Source organism: Lissotriton helveticus, chromosome 3_1 (genome assembly GCF_964261635.1).
Source record: "Lissotriton helveticus chromosome 3_1, aLisHel1.1, whole genome shotgun sequence".
Taxonomy (NCBI): Eukaryota; Metazoa; Chordata; class Amphibia; order Caudata; family Salamandridae; genus Lissotriton; species Lissotriton helveticus.
In genome coordinates this window covers 2,027,220,697-2,027,239,085 of record NC_136061.1, presented here as the reverse complement: position 1 = coordinate 2,027,239,085, position 18,389 = coordinate 2,027,220,697, and the positions used below count along the sequence as shown (strand labels likewise).

Sequence of the window (18,389 nt, the reverse complement as noted above, 5' to 3'; positions counted from 1 at the left end):
TATATGTGGGGTTGGAATTCTATTGGATGGAAGCTCTTTTTCCTGGAGATTGTTGGGGGCTGAAACCGGTGGTTTCTGTAGCTTTTAATTCGCTAATCGTAGGTCAGCTCCTGCTTTTTTATGGGAGAATAAATGGTATATACTTTGTTGTTGTTTATATTTATTCCATGTTGTTGTTTGTCTTTTCCGTTCCTTTTTGGTTAAGGTTACTCTTTCACTTTTGTTTTACTCCTGAGTATTTGCAGAAGTAACAGTTTATTGCTGTGTTTTTAATTTAATTGTATAGCCACTTTATTATTTCCAGGTGTTACATTTGGCACTGGAACTCTTGCTGTGCTTTTGCTAACGGTTGTATTTGTAGCGGATATTTTGTAGAGGAATTAAAGGTGGAATGACTACGTTCATTTGTACGGCAGAAACTGGTGATATTTCTATTTGCTCATTTTCTGTTGCCCAGAATGTTCCCGGAGGTCTGCTTAGCTATGTTTTAACTTCATTCAAAATGTCTTTCAGAATAATTGGTAGTGATTGTAATCTGTCCAACAGAGTTGAGCTTTGACAGGAAGTTTGTTAAATGTAGTTGTGGCCTTAGGGCCTCACTATCAGATAATTTACTGATTGTAACTTTATGTCGATACCAGCTATGTGGGCTGCTAATGTGTTGAGGAGATCTACCTGTATTTCCTATTTGTCAGATTAAAAACGGATTTTCAATGGTCATGCCTTCATTGTATTTAAGAGGGCAACAGGTAGAACCTATTGTCACATTGTTGTTTCATAGGGTGGCACAGATTCCAGATCTTAAGAAAATTGCTTCTGTCTCCTGGACCACCTCCACGTTCTTTGCCAAAATTAGATCCCTTTGACCCTTCTTCAAAGCCTCTAGCTTTATTGCTTTGTTGTTGTGAAAAGCATCACCGCCCTCATCACATTTTTCTGGGGTTTTATGTTCCACATTAAAATTTGTTAACTTAATAGGTCTTAAGGGAGGATTAGCCTCATCAGTTATTTTTTTTGCATATTGTCAAGGACTACAGCAATAAATATAGAAGGTGCTCAAACTGACAGTGGTAATATCCGGATGGAGAATTTTCCACATTGATGTGGAGGACAGTTGTTTGATTGTGTTTACTTCTCTTCCTTGCGAGGCAGAGGACATTTCCAAGAACTCTATCAATGGTTGCTCTTGTATTACTGGATGTTCGAGATGATGTTTTTTACTTTTATCTCCTGTGGAACTTGGGCTAAGAGGAAACCAGTTGGTAAGACCTGAGATGTTCAATGTTATAAACAATGATGATGTGTTGACTTTATGCACATGTGCTTGGACTAAACGTGTATTTTGACTGTGAGGTCCGTCCATTGCCTTGTTCAAACTGTTGACTATCAAGCCCTTGTGGAATTCCTGTTGAGCATACAGTGTTATCAGGTATTATCACTTGTTCGATTCTCTTCACTGTCAGGAAATCCATTATCTTATTTTCTGCACCATTTGCGGCACCTGTTTTCCTTCCCTTTTTGGTTTGCTGTTTTTATTGCTGTATCAGATTTCCCATCTTCCTCTTAGCATGTCGCTAATATTGTATCTGGAGTTCTGGGTCTCTTTGTCACTTTCTACTTACTCTGGTCTCCACTTGTTTTCCCAGACCTCATATTGAACTAATTGATTCCTCATTTAGACTGAGGGTATTTATGTAATTCTGATTTCCCAGCTGAGCTGGGTTTGGGGTTTTTAATGTATAGAATGGTCTCATCGTTTGGACTTCAGCTCACGACTGTGCCGCTGACCGCGCGACACGCAGGGGACCATGGGCGGGACAGCGCCCTAGTTCCACACGACGGGCGAGCAGAGCCCTTAGCGCGGCACCCCTCCCCCTGAGCCGACCTCCCTACTCGACGGCAGAAGGATACAGTCAAGATACCTCCGCCTGGCACAGTAAGGGTGCCTGAGCCAAGCACCTGGAGCCGAAGGAGGTTCCGGGAAACAGCGTCGGCGCCCCGTTAGTCCTTCGGGCGGTCGGGGGGCCTGAACCGACCGGGGGTGTGCCTCATCGCTCCGCCCTGACAGGGGGGGCGGGAGTATAACGAAATGGTAATATGCATCAGAGCATCGTCAGAGCATCGTCTCGCCGTGCAAGATGGCTCCTTAGGCATGCGGGTCAGCGAGGGGCTGCCGCTTTGGATCGCCTGTAAGATGACCCACCTTAACGCCATACCTGTGTTGTACGAAATAAACCTGCAGCACTTCTTTCCCACAAATATGTCTCATGAGTTTCCTTTGGGTATGTAAGTGGAATTGGCATTGCGGGGCGAGCGGTGGCGGTGTGGGCACTATGATTATAGCTATTATACAAAGGGGTGAAAAGTGCTGCTGTTTAATGGTTTGCCGGAGTTGCATGCCTAATACTGTCGGGTCTCCACTGGCAATTTTCTCATTTGTTTGACAGTTATTATGAGGGGCTTAAATGTGATGTTTGCAGTATTAGTTGTTCCCCGGCCAGAGTCTCAATTCTGTGTTGTCAGCTTCACTTTTAACTGTTCAACTTTGAGGTGCTACTGTGGAGGCAGGCTGCTAGGTAGTCAGCTAGGCTGCTTAACAGCTTGGCAGCTTATAACAGCTTGCGGGCAGTGGGGCAGCAATTTGAGCATTTAGTATATACCGCCTTCGGTCCTTCTGGCTCAAACTTCCAGCCTGCTCCCCCCCCAGATGCACAGCTTCCAGTGCTGCCCTTATTCTCCTCTCTTTCCTTGTTCCCTGCTCCTAGCACTTTGAACCTTGCTCCATACATCTACACGAAGGCTACCATGCACTCATGTGACAACTTCTGTGGGCTCTTTCCCAGTTTGGTGGTGCTATCTATGTCTGACTGCTGGGGGCTCTCCCCCAACTTCTCCTCCTGCTTTGACTTTTCTGGCTTCAGACTGTGTTGAAACCTGCTGTGAGTTTGCTGTTGACTGTGGTGGGTAGGCAAGCAGAAGATCACCAGAGGCCTGCAAGTCACACCCAGGCCTTGCTGAGCACTTCTCCGGGGACCCAGGCTCTCCCATTGCAGAGGACACCTCAAAGTCTCCTGCACACACCTGCCCCTTCCCTGTCTGCCCTTCCTGGCGCTTTTCCTCACCATAGGATGCCGCTGCTAGAGCTGTAATCCAACCGCATCTGCTAAAGCCAACCCTACTGCCGTAACCCCCGAACCCCTGACTTGACCTTGAAGCAGTGGCGGTTCCTCCACTAAGGCGGAGGAGTGCCGCCCCACTGCATCTTTTGCAGTGAAAAAAGGAAAAATAAAATTAGAATAACACTACGTTATTATAATTTTATTTTCCCTTTGTCATGCAGCATTATGGGGCTGGCTGGGCTCGACTGTCAGCACAGACAGCAAGGGGAGGAATGGTGGGCACTTAAGTGAGCATGACAGTTTGGCCTGCCCTCTGAGACCGGCCAAAGATTCCTGCACACTTTGCATGTTCACCAGCAGGCTGCATTACGCAGCCTGGTGAGGAACTTTCACAGGCTCCCATTACCTGCCTGAGCGCCGATCGGCAATGCTCCAACCAATCAGAACACTATATTGCAGCGTTGGGATTGGGTGTGTATCACTTACAACGCAACTTTTACGTCGTAATGCTGTTACAACGCAGCTATTACAACGCAGGATCCATTACAACGCATGGCTTTACAACGCATGGCATTACATCGCAGATGCTATTACAACGCATACCATTACATCGTAAGTATTGGTAAGTATATAATTTATTTTAATTTTATTTAATATTATATAAATGATTTAATTAATATTAATTATAAATAAAAATAAATAAAAATATTTATTTATGTTTTTAAATATTATAAATTAAATTTATTATTTTAAGTAATTTTTTAAATAAATATGAGTATAGGAGTATATGTATAGGTGTACTAAGGTTTTAGGGCAGGGTTTGGGTTTTGGGGTACAGGGGTGTTTTTAGGTTTCAGGGTAGGGTTTGGGTTTTGGGGTACATGGGTGTTTTTAGGTTTCAGGGTAGGGTTTGGGTTTTGGGGTACAGGGGTGTTTTTAGGTTTCAGGGTAGGGTTTGGGTTTTGGGGTACAGGGGTGTTTTTAGGTTTCAGGGCAGGGTTTGGGTTTTGGGGTACAGGGGTGTTTTTAGGTTTCAGGGCAGGGTTTGGGTTTTGAGGTACAGGGGTGTTTTTAGGTTTCAGGGCAGGGTTTGGGTTTTGGGGTACAGGGGTGTTTTTAGGTTTCAGGGCAGGGTTTGGGTTTTGAGGTACAGGGGTGTTTTTAGGTTTCAGGGCAGGGTTTGGGTTTTGGGGTACAGGGGTGTTTTTAGGTTTCAGGGCAGGGTTTGGGTTTTGGGGTACAGGGGTGTTTTTAGGTTTCAGGGCAGGGTTTGGGTTTTGGGGTACAGGGGTGTTTTTAGGTTTCAGGGCAAGGTTTGGGTTTTGGGGTACAGGGGTGTTTTTAGGTTTCAGGGCAGGGTTTGGGTTTTGGGGTACAGGGGTGTTTTTAAGTTAAATAAAATTAATTATATTATATTAATTACTTTTCATAATTAAAATAATTAAATTAAATACATTATTTTAAATAATTTATTTTAATTACAATCAAAAAAATATTTAAATTAAATTAATTTAATTATATTAATTAAATAAAATTAATTACATTTTTTATTAAAATTAATTTAAATAAATAATTACTATTATTTTAATTAAAATAATTTAATTAAATTAAAATAATAACTTTTTTTTTAAAAAGGTATACTTACCTATACTTACGATGTAATGCCATGCGTTGTAATAGCATCTGCGATGTAATGCCATGCGTTGTAATGCCATGCGTTGTAATGGATCCTGCGTTGTAAAAATTGCGATGTAACGGTCTGCGTTGTAAAATAACGCGTTGTAACATCATAGATCCTTGGGATTGGCTTAGGCAAGGGAGCCGTGATTCCTGCTACAGAGGATGGTGCAAGGCAAGATAGCTGTCCGGCGGTCCAGCAGCAAGGTAAATATTTTAATTCACATTTCAATCTCCTCCTCTGCCTCACCTGTGTTACTCGGTGGCAGCTGCCAAATCCTGGAAGCTGGTAGGGGGTCCAGCGGTGAAAAATCAGATAAATCGTCCACTACGATCCTTGGGTGTGGATGTGGTAACTGGGTCGACGTGATAGTAAACTAACAACTTCATTAGATATAGCACTGTAGGAGGTGTGTAATAAATATATTCAAAGCAGTGACTGTACTTAGTTGACTGAGGGCCTAATGTGCACAATATTTTTTGCAATACCTCATTAGCAAGAAATAATGATTCGCTAACAAGGAATCGCAAAATGGTTTGTACAAATACATCAAGCCCTTTAACAGTGCTACCTTAAGATTCAATATTTAAGACTATTGATTCACAATTAAGGAATCAGTGTCATTCACAATTTGCAAATGTTGCTTTGTCCATAGCTAAGATGTTAGCAAAAAAGGAAATGAGCCTGCACAGTCCACTGCTATACACCCCCATCCTGCACCATGGTTAACCAGAATCACCAGGATGATGGCAGTAGGAAGCACAAAAGGAAATTAAGCGATCAGGAGTTGGACATTTTGACATGGGAGTGCTCACCCAACAATTACAAACTGTTGGGCAAGGCCTCACATATTGTGTCTTAAGCTACAAGGATACAAATATGATTTCATATAAAACAGAGGAAAGGATCAATGCTGTTGGTGTGGCTAAGAGGAGTGTAGAAGAAATATGCAAAAGATGGTACAGCCTCCATTAGCACACTACAAAACAATTTGTTGCGAGTACTAATGCACCGCCCACATCTCTGAAGAAACTCATTTAGCCCACACTTCAGGCAGAAGCTGTTACAGCTGTCAGCACCGTTGAGACATTGCAGCAAAAACTAGCATCCAGAGGTAAGTAACATGTATTAAGTGCCGCATGAACTTTTTAAAGTTAAAAATGTATAGGCATTGAACTTTTACATGTATTACAACAACTCTCACTAAGACGTTTTACAAAAGTAATGGCTATATTTACAGATGTATTACGGTTTGTGTAGTGGGCACTAACACAGTGCATTTTGTAGTCCATAGTAGTAAAGAGACTGCATATCCAACTGCCAAGGTATATAATAATACTTTTGAAATGTGCTAATGTGTAGCAGACCTACATGTTTTATTAACATCACACTTCGGGAACTAATTTCATTATGTGACTTTACCATCAGCAAATTATGACACATCATGACTCATATGCATGCCACTGACATGTCATCTCCTTCACTTCTCACTGATCACACAACTTCTGAAGTTACGCAGGTCACAGAAGTACAGCACGCAGGGAAAGAAGGTAGCATAGCGCCTGAGAAAAACAGCTCTGGCGAGCCAAGCCTGGAAAGTGCAGTACTGACAGAAACACATCAGTGCAATGAGTCAGACAAGATGTTGTCACATCTGCCACTGCTAGTGGCAGAACTACTACCCCATTTGGCCGTTTTTGTCCGGAAAGTGGCGATAATTGTATCGCCCTATTAGCAAGGTCACGCTATCGCGTGAATCCTTGCCTCAGCGCCCTTTCCCTTAATGCCCAGCTTTGCATCTCTAATGAGATGCAAAGTGGGCGTTCCTCCCCAGAATAATGGGAGAAATGTCACTAAACAACATTTCTCCTATTATCAAGCCTCACGCTAACCTGCAGAGCAATAAGAAAAGTAGCGCTAACCTAGGTTAGCGCTACTTTACTACCGCCTGCTTTTCATCTGGCTTAGCCATGATATCCAATGGAAGGTGGATATCATGGATAAGTATGCCCTGTCCTATCACCATCGTAGTGCCAAACACTGTGCGATTAATTGCACATTAGGCAGCTAACTCGGTTGTTTTTATCGCTCTGGAGATAAGAGTCGCTGATAGCGCGCTATCTCCACGATAAAAACAAGCGATAGCTGGCGATAATTATCCTAGCGCTAAGTGCGCTTAGCAATAATTATCGCCCGTTGCTGGTGATATGCCCCTTAGAAAACAAAATGAAAGATGCAGTAAAAACAACAGAAGACACCATGTGAATTTATCTGCAAGGATGGTGGTTTAAAGGACACCATGTATGAAAGCTTTGCAGCAGTAGGCCAACTCATGTATGAAATGGCAATAACTACACTATCACGGTGCTTAAATGAGCGCTTTGCCCAGATCCTATAGGAAGAAAGCAAGCTTTTTTTTAAAATCAGTAGAGAGTTTTTTCCTCTTCAACATACAACCTGTGCTGCCTTACTACTAACTTACAGGTTGTGACTGTAAGGCATAGTGGGTATGTTGTGTTGTGAGCTCGTGCCTTCTGATGAGCTTATGGAGTTCCTATGCTTGATTCTCCCTCGAGCTATGGAATTCAATGAGGTCATCAGAGGAAAGAGCAGCGGTAGGAGAGGAGGTGTCTTGGCATGTCTCCTCAATCCTGTTCTTGGATTCAAGTTAACAATAAAGTGAATTCTAATACTCTTACCTCCGAGTATTAGCTTCGCAACAATGGCGACAAGCGACTTGAATCCTGTTGGACCCACTCATTGATTACGCCCATCGTCCACTTGTACCCATTAGTACAGAATATTTATTCGTGACAGAGTGAGGTGCAGACAACAAATGAACTGTGTGAGCTTTTCTCCTCCATTTGCTGATAAAGGAAAGGCGAGTTTTCTATATTTTCTGTACTTTGTACCTTTGGGAACTTTCAATCCTCCATTGTTCATTAGGCGTACAAGGATCTCTGGTGCTGCGTGGGAGGCATTCCCTGCTCTCAGAACCCACTTGTGACGTCTTCTGGAACCTTGGCAGTGATGGAATGATGAGGTAGCATGCGACGTCCTTACGCACGTTACGCACTCAACGTGAATGTTAGCTGGTGATCTTGATTAGGTGTTTGCCATCCTACTGTTCCTGCATTCCACCAGCTGTTGTTCGAGTCTGTACTGAAGCCAGAAGAACACAAGATTATCTTCCTCATTTCCAACTACGTTGATGCGCACACCTTGCTTGTCACTTACTCCCAGAGCTGAAAAGAAGCTGGTGGTACCAAAGTGAATCTTTTTTCACTTCCGATCACGATGACACGCACACCTCACATGTCACTTATTTTACCCATAGGTGGAGTCAAGAGTGCAAATTCATCATGTAGTGTCCATAGTGACGCGCACACCTGGCGTGTCACATTTGTGCACCTCCTGGAGAGGTGTGAGGAGCTACAAATCCATCCTTAAATGGTGATAGGCACACCCTATCTGTCACATTAGTATCAACAGTAAACATCCTTTCCAACGACTGCGTTACAACGCAGTACAAAACCCCTCATTTTTTATTCCACAAAATCTTTTACAACTTATTCCCCTTTACAATGTCCCGTGGAGTTAAAATAGTAAATTGTGTTGTAATGGACAATACCTTGGATTGGATTGCATTGTAAAGCTCTGCGTTGCAAAAAAATGTGAGGTAATGGCACACGTTGTAAACGTGAGCTGAGTAAAGTGTCATATTCGTATCAACATTCAAACGCCTACCGCTGTGCTGGATGTGCTGAGGTGGGCACACACCTACACCTCCCTTCTTTTGTTTTTTCCCTCAGTTGTGCATTTGTTTATCCTTTCTGGGCGGGCCATTACCCGTTATACTTATTCTTCTGGCAGTTGTATTGTACTGTGCAGCTATGGCCACATTGAATCTTCATGCTCCGCATCCTTTTATGGTGAAGGACGGCAAGGTCAGTAGTTTTAAATGGGAAGAGTGGAACGATTACCTATTTAAGTACATTGATACTTTCAAAAGTAGGGAACAATCCCCCGAAAGGAAAAAAAAAATCTCTTGCATTATTTGGGGCGAGGTGGTTTACAGGTTTATAATCGTAATCGAAAGAGACCTAGGGCAGGTGATGAAGGGGGGAACGTCGTTTACGACGCAACTTTTAGCACGCAGTGCTATTACAACACGGTTTTTAAATCGCATTCTATTACAACGCATGACTCTGGGGGGCGCTCACGGATAGGGAATACTTTTAATATACTATCCAACACCTTCCCTAGTGTCAACGGGGACTGGTGTTGGAATAGTAAATTAAAATATTCACTATCCAACACCCCTTTCTGTTATGCGTTGCAAAAGAATGCGTTATAAAAACCACGTTGTTAAAGCATGCGTGCTAAAAGCATGCGTTGTAACAACGTACATCCGATGAAGGCAACAGTTTTACACAAGCCATAGCGGATCTAGACGCTTATTTTGCACCCATTGTGTGCAAAGCTATGCATCGCTTTAACTTTTCCCACCGTAAATAAGACCCTAATGACAAAATTGAGGAATACGTAGCTGCCTTGTGGAAATTAGCTCTATCTTCTAAGTTTGGTGTTATAGAAGAGCAGTTAATCCGTGATCAGGTAGTTATGCATTGTAACAACCCTCATCTTCAGGACGAACTTTGGATTAATGGGGATGCCAGTCTACGTGAAATTACCACTATCATCCCTAAAGCTGAACTTAGTTTCAGGTGCACCAAGGCTGTTGTTGCTTCAAGCAAGGTTGATAACAGTGAAGAAATGGTCAAATTAGTGAAGGGGAGATTTCATGTGTCAACGAGCAAGGGAAGAAGAAAAATGAAAAGGACCAGGGAAATGAGATGGGGGGTCAAACCTATCCAGAGGGACAAGTTTGCTGACTTGTAAGGAAAATCTTTTAGGTGTAGTAGCTCGTCTCATTTGGCATATGACAAAAGATGTCCTGCATTAGGGCAGAAATGTGACAAGTGCAAGCTAACTGGACACTATGCACGGGTTTGTCACAAGTCTAAATCAGTGAAATGTGTTGTGGATGAACTTGAGCAAGGGGAGGAAAGTTTGGAGTCAGATGTTGAGGAGTCTTACTGGGCTGAAGGCAGACTAAGGAAAAAGACGTTATGCAGGATTGTGTCTGGTGGTGTGTGTGCAACTCTTATGGCTGATTCTGGCTCACCCTACACCATCATCAATAACAATATTTGGTAGATTCATTCAAGGAGAAAATTGGTGAGAATTTAGAAATTCTGGATGTCCATCATGTGAGTAACACAGGCGAGCCTATCGATTTATTGGGGTTTAGCAAACTCCTTTTTGAAATTAAAGGAAGACACGCCGAATGCAAACTTTATGTGTTGGCTTCAGGACCGTGTGTTGGATGTGATTTGGGGGTAAATGTCCATACCTTAAGGTACGATTGGATTGAGGATGTTGCACCCTTAGGGAGTGCTTGTCTCCCGGGGCTGTCTCTTGTTGCTAGTGGCAGTGGGCCATCTTTGGATACCAATGCTAGTGTTCTGCCTTTATCCTTCTGTTCACCTCAGGGATCTGGGATTTGTGCACGTCCTCTGTCTGCTAACCCAACACAGGTTGTACAAATTCAAGTGTTACAGAGGGGGAGATTTCTGTGGGCGTTGGGCAGATGGGAGGTACTCAGAGTGGGGAGGTCACTAGAGCTCAGAGGATTTCGTGTTAATCCTAAACTTTGGACTATTATGTTACCCACATTTGTCAAACTTGATGCTGATGTTCTCTTCCTCTCATCACACACTTTGTTGTGTACTCCTCTGGCAGTGCCTGGCTGTTTGTAGCATTTTCTTGTTCTGTTTCTTATTTCACTTATAGCATTGTGGGGTTTTCCCCTTTTGCAGAACCTGCATTTTTTTCTTGTTCCTTTTTTTATTTTGTAGGGAAGGGTAAGAGGAAGGGGAAGGGTTGTGTTGTGAGTTTGTGCCTGCTGCTGAGCTCATGAAGTTCCAATGCTCGATTCTCCCTCGAGCAATGGAATGCGATGAGGTCACCAAAGGATAGAGCAACTTTATGAGAGGAGGTTTCTTGTTGTGTCTCATTGAAGCTGTTCTGGGAATCAAGTTAACAATAAAGTGAATCAAATACTCTTGCCTCTGAGTATTAGGTTTGCGACAATGGCGACGAGTGACTTGAATCCTGTTGGACCCACTCATTGAATCCATTGTCCACTTGTACCCATTATTAAGGGAACTTTATTTGTGACAGAGTGAAGTACTGCCCCTCTCAGATACTTATCCAATGTTCCCTGAGGTCACACAGGAGGGCCCACCTGTCCAGTGAGGTGCAGGGCAACACCCAAGAGCATGACGATTTCCTCCATAGTGTGGCACAATAGTCTCCTAGGAAGCACTATTTCTGCAAAATTCAATATGGCTGAAAACCGAGCAGAGAGGCAAGAGCTGTCTAAACAAACCTTCAGGATGGCTCATCTCCATATTCTCCCTCCCCCTGGCATCTGCACATTCCTGCCAATAGCCTGCCATCTGGTGTATAACTTTTTGTTTCTACATTTTTGGATAAATTCAACAATAATACATTTTTGAATTTATCAATACCAATCTAGTAAGTCCTTGAATGTTATTTATTTTCTGGTTCTCCTGGGGGGAATTATTAATGAATAACTTCTTGCCATGTTAACCTATATTGTTAGGGGTCTGCAATGGGAAAAATGAACTGGACAATTTCTCCAACACAAGGGCCTGTAAAACATATTGTATAAGGACTCTGTATATATATACAGGACCCCCCACTCCTGGAACACCTAGGGGAGACTCTAGGGGCTCTGAATATATACAAATATTGCAGATCCTCACTCCACAGTAGTCTTAGCACCAATGTCGATTTTGGGAAGCACTTTACTGCAAAGTGGAAAGTGAAGTGTGCAAATTCACTAATCCCAAGGCAAATAAAACCTATTTTATTAGGTCCCTCCTTATAGATACCTGACCCCCCACCACTGGTACACCTAGCGAAGACCCTAGGGGTACCTAATATGTCAAAATATTGTTGTTTATTAATTTGTAAGTGCCCCAATCATCAAAGTCGAGTTTAGGCACACTTTACATGTTACAAGCAGTCCTGCAACACAGGGCTGCGTTTAAAGTGACCTCAGGCCTGAGCAGTGCGTACATGCAAGTCCAAAAAGGGCTGCTGGCCTCCAAACTGATGTGCCCTATTATATACTAGGGACATAACAGTCGTTTTGGTCCCCTGCCCTATTATGTACTAGGGGTGTATAGGGAAGGTCATGCTAATAGGGGGTACCCTAAGCTATAGTGTACCCTAGTGTATGTAGGTGTTTTCACTGTATTCAAAGTGTGTTTTCAGCATAGCACTGGCCCCGGGCCCAGTTAGACCGAGCCCAGGGACAGTCAGAGTCAGTTACCACCAGTACCAATCAGCAAAAAAAATGGGGGTGCCCTGGCACAAGGATGCCTCTGCGACAGCATCACATACAACATAACATGGACATACAGCTATTACCTTTCAGTGAAACATTCCATTTCGATCCAGCCACTTAAACCTGTTTCATTTAGTTTCGAATTGATACTTTCTTGGTGAATGGTCTGTACCCACCTACACACATATCATTAAGAAAGCATGACTTACCACATGAACCTAAAATATGAAGGAATCCTTTAGAAACATGTCACCAATGGTAACATTTACAGTAACCCACCGCTTGTAGAACAATGTGCAAACCCCACCAGAACAACCTCTGCTATGAGTAATATTACATTTCCATAAAAGATGATTAAAGGTTTAAATACTTGTGAAGTGGTGCTGTCATATTAATTTGTATTCTTTCTAATGCCTCCGGTTTGCTCTGTTTCTCCAGTCAAAAGTCTATCTTTAAATTGACAGTTTATAGAATTTTGGGTTCTTACTGCTATTGGTAGTGATACAACCCAACACCCTCCATTTTGCAATTGGAGACAACTTCCAGGACTAACATTAGCTTGTTTTAGAGTGACTCCGAATACACCTCACCAGAGGAGCTAGGGCCAGCACTGTCTTGAGCAAAAGAAAGAACACAATTTACAGGCATTTAGTAAAATGGGATTACAAAGTACACTTTGTAGAGCACAAGGTGCATTGTAATATTACCTTTTCAGGATGGACCATTCCTTAGTGAGCTGCTGCATGTTGCAGTCTGCTGTCATATGTTACTATCATGAGACCAGGACCCTAATTCTTACAGTAAAGGGTTTGGCTTGCTGGAAGGTCACATAAGATGCAGTATGTGGTTGTGTGGTGTAATGGAGGGGGCTTTTCATGTCGTGTCGAATAGGCTGTAGTTTGAAATGTTGTGCTGCTTTTGATGGTGTTATATCTATAGTATTCTGTGTTGAAAGTGCTACTGTATGTGTGGTATGGTGTTGTATGATAAGCTCTAGTGTTATGCATTGTGAAATTGAATTGATTGTGTTGTGTGGTATTGATGTGTTCTTCAGTAATTGTGGTGTTCAGTGCTCCTGTGCAGTAAAATGAGATGTTGTCAAATTTGAGTGAGTGGTGTCATCTGGAATTAACCATTGCCATTGCCATATGATGTGTTATTGGCTTTGTTGTCATGTGGTGTAGTATGGTATGGGATTTTAGATTAGAATGTGTAACCAATCAGTAGTAGTGAGGCAGAGAGGGTGATAAGATAGCAATGTGCATTGATGAGGTGATGTAGCGGTAGAGAAAATGATGAGGTGAGGAAGGAAGGTGGGAGAAGAGGTGATGGGGAGACAGAGATGGGTCTGCTGACATCAGATGGAAGTGTGCTGATTTCTGGATACCCTACATTATCCCCTATTACAGCTAACAGCCTGGGGGTCTATGGTAGGGCCTTTATGTAGGGCGACTAATACCTCCTTCCATAGCAAACATCAAGGTCTCAGTCTTGCCCATAACAATTTCATGTCTGGTAATTTAGTTGTAGCAGTGACGTTTTAAACGGCAGAATTGTATTATGAAAACACTTAAAAGCATTCTTGGTAATTATAATTAGAGGTAAGGAAATGCTGGGCAGCTATTTGAAATAATGCTTTTATCACCAACAGTATTATTACACAGCTCCTCAATCAGAGTAGTGTGGTGTACTTTTGAAGTGTATTCCTCAGTCTAATTATTCTGCCATTGGAGGCTGTTTAAAGATTTTAATGACTTCAACCCTCACTACTCATCCGCACATTTTATTTTTAGCACTAATATTGCCTTCTATGGTGGCAAGAAGTTGATAAAGTGTACTGCACAGCTTGTTTTTTGTGGGTGAGAGCAAACAAACAGCAGAGGCACTACAGTGATCACAGGACTGTTATTACATCAAAGTTGTTGGGTGCCCAGTGCCGAGCAAATAAGAATCAAATGTTTTCCCCATTTAATTGTTTTGGATAATGTCCTTCCATGGTTTGATGAGCTTATTTTAACCAGTTCTCACAGCTTCTTCTGCACACTGTAGATATAGATGGATGTGTGCTCGTTATTGCATTATGTAGACAAAAGATTGCTTAGCATAGTTATAAGAAATGCAGAAAATGATAAAAGAGTATTCACAAATGTATTTTGTCTGTTTTTTACAGGTTTTATCCCTCCACCGTTGATATTTGGTGCTGGAATCGACTCAACATGTTTGTTTTGGAGTACATTTTGTGGAGAGCAGGGAGCCTGTGCACTGTATGACAATGTTGCATACAGGTATCTGTATGTTAGCATTGCTATAACCCTGAAGTCCTTGGCATTCATCTTGTATACCACCACATGGCATTGTCTACGAAAAAACTATAAAAAATATATAAAGAATCACGAAGGCGGACTCAGCACTAGTGAGTTCTTTACCTCCACTTTGACCCTGGACAATTTGGGAAAGGACACAGCTCCCAAAAACCAGTCACAAAGGACAAAATTTATTTATAACCTCGAAGACCATGAGTGGTGTGAGAACATGGAGTCGGTTTTGTAGTGAACAAGAATGGAGACGTTCTAAGTGAAAAGGCCCACAAATGGTTTATTTTTAAAGGAGTGCACTTGTAATTTAGTCTGCCTCAGATTCAGACCTTTATGCAGGATTCAGCATTAGCAAATATTAATGGAAATTCTGTACAAGAGATGAAATATAGAATGGGGTATCATCAGTCTTGCAGTGTACAATTGTTTTGAAGGAAACCTGTTAAGGCAACAGGTTGAAAAATCTGTGTATCGGCAGAAAGGCTGGCGGATAGATCTTCCTGGACGTAATTCAAAATGAGAAATTGGCAAATAAATAAGAATTTAGTAAAGAGCAGCATTCTGCTTCATTTTAGGTGGGAATTTTGTTTGAATTTGTAGTGCCCTGGTTGATTGTGCAGGCCAATATCAAAGAATGGTTACTATCTTAATCCATGACTGCTTTTCAGCACCACACACAGCATTGCCAACGTTATCTACACTATTGAAAGGAAACCCCTGCTTTTCACCAATACCATTCCCTTGTAATGCTAGAGTCATTCCACAATGGGCAGTAAACAAATTGGAAAGTGCTAAACCTAGAGGGCACTACTTAAGCGTCAGTTGCAAAAATGTATCAACAAATCATTTACATGCCTTATAAAGACACTGGTTGATCTAATTGTTTAGGGTTTTCTTTTAGAGTTTAGGATAGGAAGCCCTTTTACCTTTGGCAAGATAAGAAGATAAATATATTCAACTCCATATATTTTGTTACTTGTGCTTATCAAAACATGCAATAATTATATTATATCACAACTAGTGGAAAGCTAGTTAAATACTAAAACCAGCAAGATATCTGATTATGCATTGCTAAGCAGCTTCAACAAAGTTATTCCTGTATGCATCCTTTGCAGAACACACTCCATTTTTAAGGACATCATTTTTATGAAGTTGCGATAGAACAAAAAAATCATATACTTGTCATTATCTCATTTTATACTGGATAGTAATGTTGGACATTGTTGCAGCTTTTTAGGCACTGTCACAATATTGAAAATGTTATGAATGCTTTAAATGGTTGTCCTGCTGTCAGCATTGCAACATAAAATGTATGTGGCAAAAGGTAAGGCACATCCTTACAATCCTGTTACACATAATATGCAGTAGGTGTCAGGTTTATCAAATTTCCCAAAAGGTAAATGACCTCCCTGCCCATAGATTGTCATGGGTAATGATAAGAAGTTCTGGTAATCAATACCAGGTGATAAAACATGAATTCTAAATGTGGGAACAACATAAATTTCACATTGCTTTCAGTACTTCACCCTGGCTTGACGTCAATTTTTGAAAGTTCTATTCTTTGATTGTTTCTTATTGTTAGCAGGCTTTAAATATATGCAAGTACACAAAACAGTATTACAAATGACGAATGTGCCAAACAGTTGAAGCATCTTATTTTAAACTGTGGATAAAGGATAATGCACCTTCCTTAAGTTATTGCAAGATGGAGAAAACAATTGTATTCCTCTACTATTGTAATCTTTTAGTTGATTTGTTACATTTTCGATGACACATTATAGAAGGTCATAATATTGATTGTCCAAATACCTGTAATGTGTTTTGAAAGTGAAAGATATGTTTTATGAAAATTATAACACAAAGAACATCAAAGTCAGGGTATACTAATGTTTTCTCATTTTGATGATTTCTAAAATACTTATTTATACATATTTTCACTCAGATGAAAGACATTAAAGCCAAAAAGATATATTTATACTACTTATTTATATCCATAATTCCTTTTCATCCTGCAGTAATTTATATTTTTTGGAGCGAGGCAGGTTTTGTAGTACAGTTGGAAAACCACACATTGTTTTCATTTGTATTAATTTCAAAATGAGATATGGGTGAAAATTCTAATGAGAATGTATTCACTTTTTTCCTCTTGAAAATGTTTTTATTATTTTTAGCACTGTGATGTTGGAATAATGGTTCATCATAGAGAACATCTTATAATGTGAAGGGCCTGATTTAAAAAACAGTACCAGATATTAACATGGTAGGAGCAGGTTTCACTCTATGACACAATTTGTGGACAGACTCTGCAGTAATCAAGTTCTTATCATTAATTTTCATAGCTCAATATCCAGTAAATATAGTTACCATCTTTTATAAGATTGCTGAAGCAGCTGTAAAGTAATCGATCCAAAATATTGTACTTTTCCCATGCTTCTGTCATAAATGAGACGATATTGTGTTTACAAAATTGTGACCTACTTCTCCTTTTAACTTTAAGTGACAGGGAGGCTTTGCCTTTAACATTAACAATAAGACAGTACACCATATTTATGATATTTGTATTTTATTCTAAGGTATGTATCTCTCTCATTAAAAAGGGTTAGTACGTTGTGATCTAACCAGGATTTTTTATGTACAGAAAGGCTGTTAAAATTGTCATGTGAGTCTTGTAGATGCTTAGTTCTACCTGGAGTAAGCCCTTCAATTATTTTGAAAGCATCCAATTATACTTGTGATCATAGTGTTGGATGGTTCGGGAGAAGCAGGAATTGGACAAGAAGAGATTATTTCTATTTTCAGATAAATGTAGACAAAATGTTAACTTTAAAGCCAAATGAGAATTGCCTAATTTTTATTCCAAGTTTATCAAAAGAAATGTTCTAAATTCATGCATTAACTGTATACCTCTCTCGGGTGATGCTGTCCATGGAAATGAACAAGAATTTATTGTTCCGTCCTGAGAATGAACAGAATTAATCGTTTCAATAACACATTTCTCTTAACAATCGCAAATAAAGCCCTTTATTGTACCTTCAGTCCAATTCAACCGTACAATTAGCCCACAAAAGTGGTTACGTTCTGCAAAGCTGAATTACTCAAAAGCCTGCTCACATAGGTTTCTGATGTTTTTATTCTCAAATTGTTTAATCCTTTTTTATTGCCTTGATTCCAATTTTTCCAGTCAACACGTGCTTCATAAACGTTAAGTTGTAAGTTACACCTTTATTATCATTTGTAAAGCTTGTCTCATATCTCTTTTTTCCTCATTACATATGAGCTTTTAGTTCTTCGCCAGCCATCTTTCTTGCAACAGAATAACCAAGAGCACTTCACATGTGTCTGCATGGGATCCTATTAATTTTATCGTGCAGCAGTTGTAAAATATATAGCATTAAAAACGGCCCCTCAGGTAAATAACATCAAAGATCACGGAAGGGTAAAAGGGATGGCTGAGGCCTGGCATGGTTCCATCAGGCTGGGCTCTTCATCAGTAGTTTCATTGTGGCAATCGGTATCTCTCACATCACGATTAAAATACATACGAAACTGAAAACAAACGTAAATGCGGAGTAAAATTGCTTGATGGCTTCAGCTCAAATAGAGTCGAGAAAAGTCCAATTAATGTTGACCATGTTTAAAACGTGTATGAAACAACACAACAATGTGCAAAAACAAAAGTGAGAGGTTACAGCAAACATCCCAAGTAGGAAGAGAGAAGGCACCTAGAAGCGAGGAAAGAAATCGGTGTGGAGGGGGAGTGGAGAAGCTTACCTAGGAGTTTGAGAGTATATCAATCAAGCAGGGATTTGTAAAGCACGGCTATTAACCCGTGAGGG

The 18,389-nt window shown here is 40.9% G+C and overlaps 1 protein-coding gene across 2 annotated transcripts in view; it reads left to right on the top strand.

The window, feature by feature from the left end:
- Positions 1-16,522, top strand: part of SLCO3A1 (solute carrier organic anion transporter family member 3A1) — a 745,165-nt gene extending 728,643 nt beyond the window's left edge. For both annotated transcript variants that reach the window (XM_078683157.1, XM_078683156.1), the window contains one exon: positions 14,409-16,522. In XM_078683157.1, coding sequence (XP_078539283.1) covers positions 14,409-14,788 — 380 coding nt within the window. In that variant the 3' untranslated portion in view covers positions 14,789-16,522. The remainder of the gene's footprint in view (positions 1-14,408) is intronic.
- Positions 16,523-18,389: the final 1,867 nt, after the last annotated feature.